The sequence below is a fragment of the Vigna radiata genome, chromosome 6 (genome assembly GCF_000741045.1).
Source record: "Vigna radiata var. radiata cultivar VC1973A chromosome 6, Vradiata_ver6, whole genome shotgun sequence".
Taxonomy (NCBI): domain Eukaryota; kingdom Viridiplantae; phylum Streptophyta; class Magnoliopsida; order Fabales; family Fabaceae; genus Vigna; species Vigna radiata.
Window position 1 is genome coordinate 20,255,288 of NC_028356.1, and position 9,115 is coordinate 20,264,402.

Here is a 9,115-nt window from a genome sequence, read left to right on the forward strand (position 1 = left end):
GGCAAAGATGGCTACCATTTGATTGTTCTTTGCAATGGCAGTCATTCGTCATTGGCCACTTCATCAGTTGGATATCAAAAATGCTTTTCTCCATGGTGATATTGAGGAAGAAGTTTATATGGAGCAACCTCCTGGGTTTGTTGCTAAGAGGGAGTCTAATATGGTTTGTAAATTGAACCGATCTCTATATGGGCTCAAGCAATCACCACGTGCTTGGTTTGGAAAGTTTAGCTCCATTGTTAAAAAATTTGGGCTAAAATGTAGTGAAGCAGATCATTCAGTCTTTTATTATCATTTGTCTTTCGGGAAATGTGTTTACTTGATAGTATATGTTGATGATATAGTTATTACAGGAAACGATATTGTTGGAATATCTCAATTGAAGGAGTACTTGTGTAGACATTTCCAAACCAAGGATCTTGGGAGCCTCAAATACTTCCTAGGCATTGAAGTAGCTCAGTCAAAAAATGGAGTTGTAATCTCCCAAAGGAAGTATGCTCTGGATATTTTGCAAGAAACAAGCATTATTGATTGTAGACCGGTTGATAGCCCTATGGATCCAAATAAAAAATTAACAACAGAAGAAGGTGAGTTATTCTCCGACCCGGAGAGATATAGGAGGCTAGTTGGAAAACTAATCTATCTCACTATTACAAGGCTAGATCTATCTTTTGTAGTTGGAGTGGTTAGTTAGTTCATGCAAGCTCCATGTGTTGGCCATTGGAATGCTATCATTTCCATTCTAAGGTATGTGAAAAAGGCTCCCAGGCAAGGGTTGTTATATGAAGGAAATGGAAGCCTTCAGGTATCAGGATATTGTGTGCTAATTGGGCAGGTTCTCCTATTGATAGACGATCTACTACTGGATATTGTGTTTTCCTTGGAGGAAACATTATCTCATGGAAAAGTAAGAAACAAAATGTAGTGGCTCGATCAACAACTGAAGTTGAATATAGGGCAATGGCTTCTTTAACATGTGAACTTATATGGGTGAAGCAGTTCCTTCAAGAGCTTAACTTCTGTGACATCCAGAGTATGAAGATGTATTGTGATAACCAAGCTACTCTTCACATTGCATCAAATCCAGTGTTTCACGAGAGAACCAAACATATAGAAATTGATTGTCATTTTGTTCGAGAAAAATTATTGTCAAAAGAAATATTAATTGAGTTTGTTGGATCAAATGACCAACTCGCAGATGTGTTGACTAAGTCGTTAAGGGGACCTCAGATTGAGTTTATTTGTTCCAAACTTGGTGGTACATACAATCTGTATGTTCCAGTTTGCGGGGGAGTGTTAGAATAATTATTAAGTCTACCTATGATTAGTATAGGAGGGCCTAAAGTAGGTAGTTGTGTGTTGGGTTATCTATCTTCCATCTATCTCTTCATCTTCCATCTATCTATCGTATCAGATCTTTATCTATATAAATAATAGAATTGAGAAGGGTCTTCTTAGTCCTTTAGAAATATTGTTCTCTATTTTAGATCTCAAGTACATTATTCCTAGTAATGGTTAATAAATGACAATTATTTTCATTAACTTTTCATTGTTCAAATCAATTTTCAGACCAATAGATCATGTTTTTACATGGTTGCCTAATCCTTTGATTGACCCACTAATCTTACGTTACAATATCCAATAAGAGTTCCTAATTACATAAACATAAAAATAAATACAAAAACTCCAACCTAGGTTAAATATAAAATTACACATTTCCTTATCCATTATTTAACTTCAAATATAGTTTTACGTCTCCTTCTTAAATCTTTATCAACTATTATCATAATCATTATGATCTCTTTTTTACAATAGTGATTATTTTCACTAATTTTGTTACCATCATCACCAATTTCATAACCATTGTTATTATCATCTCGTAATTATCACTATTATTATTACCACTATCATCATGGTCAAACATTTTATTATAATTTGAACCTTATTATAATACACATCAAATGTTTGACAAAATTAATGTTTACTTTATGTTTTTTTTATTTTATCATTATATCATCAAATGGTGACAATTAAGAAATTCCTAAAATGCTAACCTTGACAAAGTCACGATAGTACAATTTTCGGCGCTAAAAAGAATCAGCGTAAACTTATCTTACATGTAAAACATAATTTAAAATGTGCTCATAGATATCATAAACTCAAAATTGTTATTCTTGACATCACGAACTACATTATTAGATTGTCCATAAATACCATATATGCAATATGATAGCAAAGCATACATTCGATTATAACGTTTAGGTTTAAGTACTCATTTAGTTTTTATAATGATATAAACTTTATCTTTTAGTCTCTATTATATCATTTTAATAATTTTTGTTCTCTTTAATGCATAAAATTTTAATCTCTTTTAGTTTCTATAGTTTAAATTTATAGACACTAAAAAAGATTAATTTATAACAGAATGATTTTTAAGTAGAGACTTACATATAAAGTTTATATCATTATTATAATACCAAATAAGTAGTTTAACCTAATATTTATTAATAGAGTTTTAATTCTTTTCTCAAAAACGGCAAATTAAGTCCAACCATGGGCTCCAAGAGGAAGGGCCCAATCCTCAATATAATCTGGACTGCTACCAACAGTCCTTCTGGACTGTGAACGAATGCCATTAATTTTTGGGCCTGGACTTCTTGGAATTTGGTAAGCGGTGATTCCTCCACCTGAACTGGACGAGTCGCAGGTGGATCCTCCCTTAGTTGAGGAGTTCCACTGAGGCCCAGTTGAAACCCGAGGTTTAGATGGGCCTTGAACCCGAACCTTGGCTTTTGCAGACTGAGTTGGGGCCATATAGCGTCTATTTGGGCTGGGAGGTATGTGATGATTGTGCCTACTGGAGAGTGGGCTTGAATCAATAAAGTCTGGGTTTATGGGACTGAGGCTTCTGATATTAGTTGGGCCTGGAGTTGCAATCATATCCATTTCCACGGTCTTCTCAGACATGTTATCTGTGGTGGTTGACGTTGTAGAAGCAGGAGTAATGTAAGAGGTCTCACGTGGTCCCATGTTCCTCACATTGTATGGTTGCGATGACATCCAACGCTCCAACCAGTTCCAACCCCATTGCCCTTTTTCCTTTATTTCTATATCATCCTTACCCTTCGATTCAGCCAGTAAATATTGTTTTTGCTGCTCTTGCTGTAAACAAAATAGTTATCCACAATGTTTACATATTCTTTAATGAAGTGAGTTTTTCCCAACTTTTTAATATATATTAACTGATAATAAAAATTTTATTAAGTAAAACTTATAACTGATATTACATATACACACGTAACAATAACAAACTGTGATATGTTCAAAATATTTACTTAAGATATGTTCAATTCTAAACTATCAGTACATTTTTATTTTTTTAAAGAAAGATGCTTCAAATTATAAAAAGAATTGCATACTTAATATGAAAAGTATATGATTTAAATTATATAAATTATCCTACAGATATGTATAGATGAATTTTTTTCACAAAAGACTTCTAAAAATAAGTGAGAAATAAAATTAAAACTAACTTCTCCACTATATTTTTTTTTAATTTTTAACTACAATTTATAAAAAAATGTATTTTTATTTTTTATTTTCTAGAAGTTCATCTAAAGAAAAACATATATTATAGTTTGCAAAGATACCTGTTGAAAGTTGAAAGCGTATGCGAGAGCTCTCTCCCTCTTCATTGCAGCCTCATGTTTCCTCAAATCGTTTTCCTTAATTTTGTAGCTACTTTGACGCCTATTGTCCCAATCATTATTGATGGGTGTCCTTCTCATGGGGCTCATGGGCATGGGTTTGGGTGTGGGCTTGGGCTCTTCCATCTTCTCATAGTGTTGTCTTTCGTCGTCGACGTGACTCAATTGGAGTCGGCGAGCCCTTACTCGGGCCTGCACCCTCACCAGTGCTTGCATGCATCGCATCGTCATTTGGGCTTGCTTTCTCACGTTGTGTCCCCTCACCAGTGCTTGCAGCCTCACCAATCCCTTCAGTGCTCGCAGTGCTCGTCGAGCCTTCATGCAATTAATTATTAATTAATTCAACTCCCCATGCTACTATTCACTTTTCCCAGCAAATTTTTTCAATAAGATTTTTCACACAATTAAATAGCATTTTACAACTGCTGATTTCTTATCAATTGGAAGTAAATAATTAAGGTTACTATGTATACGGGATAGTCCCAAGAAGGGATATCCCACTTCCGAACGGGTAACATGAGATTATAGTATGGTAGTCAAAATGATAAACATTATAGTTAAACACGCTTAATTAAAGATAAACTAGCCTTAGAACATGGGATGTTTGAGAGATCCATACCAAAAAAGTCTATTAGTAAATGTAAAAATTTTCTTCGCCTTATCATTGAAATATTTATGAAGTTCAAACCTTCATTCAAATATATATATTTTTAATTCAAACTAAAGCTAAAATTGTGTCATTTTTATTAAAATTGAATTAAAATTGTATATTATCTAGAAATATTTTAATCTAAAATACACTAAATTAAAGTTGTGTTATATTGTTAGGACTTTAAAATTAAAAATACTACCCTAATACAACTTTTTCATAATAAATTTTTCATATTAAATTTTCATTACTTATTCATTTTCATGATTTTGTTGTAATATCTTAATTTCAGTAACTTTGAGAAAAAAAAAACTGTCTCTGACAGACTTGTATTTTTTATAAAATTAAATAAAATATTTTCACAAATTAAAATTAAATTATTATAAATTATTATATGACAACATAAATTAATAAGTTTCTTTATAATCATATATTTCTTTTGTCATCATAATTCTATAATTAATGTTAAAACTAAACTAAAGTATAAATTTTTAATATTTAAAATGTATAAAATAAAAATAAAATATGTGTATTAATAATAAAAAAATTATATATAAAATAATAAAAATGAAAATATATTATTTATTTTGACTATTTTAAGATCAAATTTTAAAATAGTGGTTTGTTATAAAAAAATTAATGAAATCAATTTAAGATCGATTTTTATCGGTTTCAACAGATTTTTTTTATTCTTAAAATTTTTATTATTTGGTCTTTTTTAATATATTACTTGACCATGTTGGATTATTAAAAAAAAGTTTATATTCTAAAATTAAAAACGAAAATGTTAGAGATTGAGCAGACAGAAAGAAGGTCTTACTAGATAGCCTCTGTAGTATGATTGAATGAGTATTGCTGCTCTTTCTTCCTTGGAGTGGCGTCCATAACCGACCAATCTCACCACTCTTGCAGCTGCTTGAGCAGCCGCCACGGCAGCTTCAGCAGCGGCGGCAGTTGCTGCTGCAACGGCAATGGCGTGGCTTTTATCTTCTGTAAATGGAGTTGAAGTGCCACTCTCTTCATTTGTCACATTATTATCTGTAGAACTCTCTACTGGGAAATGCTCAAAAGAAACCACCTCTGCCACTTCATTCTGTAATAATTTCTGTGTGCTATCTTTCTGAAATTGAAAACCACACAATTTGTGATTATAAGCAAGGAAACTCTTATATGCATCAGACATCGTTCAACAAAAGTAATTTTAACAAATTTTCTTCTATCTTTTTCTTTCTCCTTTTCGCCTTTTTTTCTACATGATTATAAATCCTGCAATTTAGTCTTTCCACCATACTTCTGGCTACATTCTCTGTACAAGTTTTTTACTAAATAATCTTGAGCACTAAAATCCCATCTGACTTAACGAGACAAGGACAAAAGAGAACTATATATAGATGCCACTAATTTCATATCAGATAAAACTGAGATTTTAAATGTGAGAAATTTCTTACATCAGACATTGAATTAGTGTTATTTCATTTACATTAATTATGGACATAAATTTTCATGCAGAAATTATAGAACAAATATCCACCACAAATGCAATTTTTTGTACATCTAACAATGTTGTCTTGCAACAAACAAAATAAAGAATTCATCTGCTGAAATGTCATCATCATCATCAACCCACTATTCTGCCTTAGTGTTGTTCATAAATGATAGAGTAAGGAAATTAAAGATGAGAAAATAATATTTTTTGAAATAATAAGTTTGCAAAAATCATCTTTCGTATTTTACACTCCAAAATAACTTCCTCTCTACCTACTCCATTGATAGTCCCCCTGATTATATAGTATTTTTCCCCATTTTCTGTTCTTATAAAAAAAATAAAACTAGAAGAAAATACCCATACATATTATGTTTTCTAATTCAAAGAAGCACATATTACAAAAGGACTGAGGATTTCGGTGATTTGCAACAGCTTGAGAAAAGCACATAATGAAATATCATTGCTTTTATGTTTGTTTGGGATGATGAATAACATATAACTTAGAAAGCACACGATGTTCAAGAGGAATGATGTGATGGGTTTGGTGGTATGATAACTATGTGGCACACAAGCTAACAAATGCATTTGATACATGTTGACTTAGTCGGGGACCATACATACATATACATAATTACATGCAGGTTGATGGTCCCGAAAGCTGAGAAATTGCCAGGCACATCTCGCCATTTATTGTGGAGGAGCGCACACAATACACAAATTACATTACAGCAAGCAAACCAACTTTTGTTACTCAGCCTTGGATAAGGTTTTGGCCTTTAGTGTGAAAAGCTGAAATTGATTATGGTCATGCCATTCCCTGTGCAGCAGGCATATAGATATACAAATTTCTTTTTCTTTGTGGGTTGTGAATTGAGGAAAGCCCATAACTAGTTCAAGAACTTTCGATCGATGACATAATAAGGGATTGGAGTCGATGATTTAAGAGCATATTAAAACAACACATTGCTCACTACCCTAAAGAAGTACCAGTTTATGCTGATTCTTCACCTTCTAATGGAAGTGAAAAAAATAAAGGAAAGAGTAATTTTGGAATACTAAATTACAGATGCTAAGAACTCTCTTTTGTCTCGTAAATGATTTGAAATTTTTAAACTTGTAAAAACTTCTAAATCTGAAACTAGAACAGAAGTGACATATTCTTATCTTGAAATCTGTGGTAACTGTTAACATCTTGATGAATTAGAAAAATAAATATTTATAAATTATTCTTTTAGACATTCAACAACACTTCATACTCATATTCCGGTGTGGTAGTTTCCAAATAAAGTAAAAATAAGATTAATGAATGGTGTTTTTAGTCCCAAAAAATCCCAAACACAAATGCTCCAAATCTTTAAGAAATAAAGTGAAAAGTTATCATAACAGAGCACCTGCAAATCATCTACTAAAACAAGATAAGAATAAGAAGAACACATGAACAGGAAGAGGAGAATGGATTACCTTCTTCTCAGGCCCTGACAAGTCTTTAGAAGATGACTTGAAAACTTTCTTCACGGACGAGAACCAGCTGCTTCCTTTTCTCCCCATCTATGAACAAAGGATCTGTTTCTCATGAACATCAATCAACATCGTATACATTACCATTTCATCCATGTCAAAACATTATAACACATTCAACTATGACTACCACTCAAAAAATCCTTTCTAACGCACGTAAACTACTGACCAAGGCATAAATCTAACAGTACCAAGTTCTGGACGACCAATGAAACTAACCTGGCGAAACAATTGGTGCTGCAGTTTTGCATCACTTCACATGTTGTGCCTGACATTTTCGAGATTCATGGTTAAGAAATGTTTTGCTGATTAGGGATTGCGGGGGCAGAATTCAGAGAAAAATAATGAGGACGCTGAGAGAGAGATAGAGAGAGCGTGTGTGTGATAAGTAACTGTGTGCCCGCGCAACCGTCGTTGGTATTTATCAAAATCACGGATGTGTTGGACTCGGTAAGTAACGAGCAACGATAGCAACTGTACCACCATGTATTATTATTATTATTATTATTATTATTTATTTTATAACAATAACTGTTAATTATCTATTCCATTAATTATACAATTAATTCAATTATCTTTATAACTGTTTCTTTATATACATAGTTTCGTATAAGTAATTACTCTTTTCGTTTTTATCCTTATAAATATAACTAAATTTATTAATCTTACAATATATAAAAAAATTATCTCTTAATAAAGATAATGGCACTTTTCCTGACATTCTAATTATGTAATTATAGTATTCTAACTTTAGTAATCAGGCCCTAAGTATAGCAATTATTGCGTCATTATAATTTTAGCGTCTAAAATCTTATATTTATAATATTTAAGTTACTCAATCGAGATAATTAAAACATAGGGACAGAGTTGCACAGAGAGCTTTGATTAAATATGTCCGTGTTTAAATTTAGTATTTCTTTGGCTTCATCATTTCGAACATTTAAATGTTTGTATGATTATTATTTCTATTATTATTATTATTACTATTATTATTATTATTATTATTATTATTATTATTATTATTATTATTATTATTATTATTTAATAACTAAACTATAATAATATCTATTCAAAATTTAAATGATATATATACGTACCCGACCAATTGTGTTAAGCCGCATAGTTCAGTAAGTATCAATTACTAAAGCTCAATAATTTTATTATATGTTTTAATAATTATTAATGTCTATTAATGTCATATATTTAACTAAAGATATTGTCTATTTAAATCATATAAAATTCACACACTCTATAAATATACATAATATTTATAATATTTCACTGTACTTTGAAACTTCGTACTTGATTTTAATAACATGCTAGATTCCTCTAAGAATAATATATAGTTTTTTTCTCAAATATTTAAGTAAAATTTGAATTTTTAACACACTATTGATTAGCATAAAATATTAAAAATTAAGTGTGTAATCAGTTTTCCTGTAAGATATATATATATATATATATATATATATATATATATATATATATATATATATATATATATAAACATAAACCATTAGATAATTGAAAATGAATTTTTTTATTGATAATTGAAAATCATTTTAATATTTTTTCACTTTTTTTTATCATATAAACAATCATTTAAGAAGTCTTAAAACAGTAATTAGCAATATGTTAATGACAATCTAATTATTATAAAAAGAAATTGAACTTAAATAATTCTATAAGGAGCATGTGTACAGCCTAAATAGTCATCACATGAAATAAATTTTTGCTTAACCTTACGGCTGAATG

General features: G+C 30.7%; 1 protein-coding gene across 2 annotated transcripts; it reads right to left on the reverse strand.

Annotated features, from left to right (window-relative positions):
* Nucleotides 1-2,485: 2,485 nt before the first annotated feature.
* On the reverse strand, nt 2,486-7,783 carry LOC106762996 (protein IQ-DOMAIN 1). Of its 2 annotated transcripts, none has more exons than XM_014647146.2 (5): nt 7,580-7,783; nt 7,304-7,390; nt 5,177-5,476; nt 3,651-4,022; nt 2,486-3,162 (listed from the first exon to the last, which is right to left on the reverse strand). In XM_014647146.2, exons 2-5 carry the CDS (start codon nt 7,388-7,390, stop codon nt 2,542-2,544), a joined length of 1,380 nt encoding a protein of 459 aa, XP_014502632.1. In that variant the 5' UTR covers nt 7,580-7,783; the 3' UTR covers nt 2,486-2,541. The 2 variants fall into 2 exon arrangements, with proteins under 2 accessions (XP_014502632.1, XP_014502631.1); XM_014647145.2 differs by having other exon boundaries at nt 7,304-7,405; nt 7,580-7,781.
* Between the last annotated feature and the right edge of the window lie 1,332 nt (nt 7,784-9,115).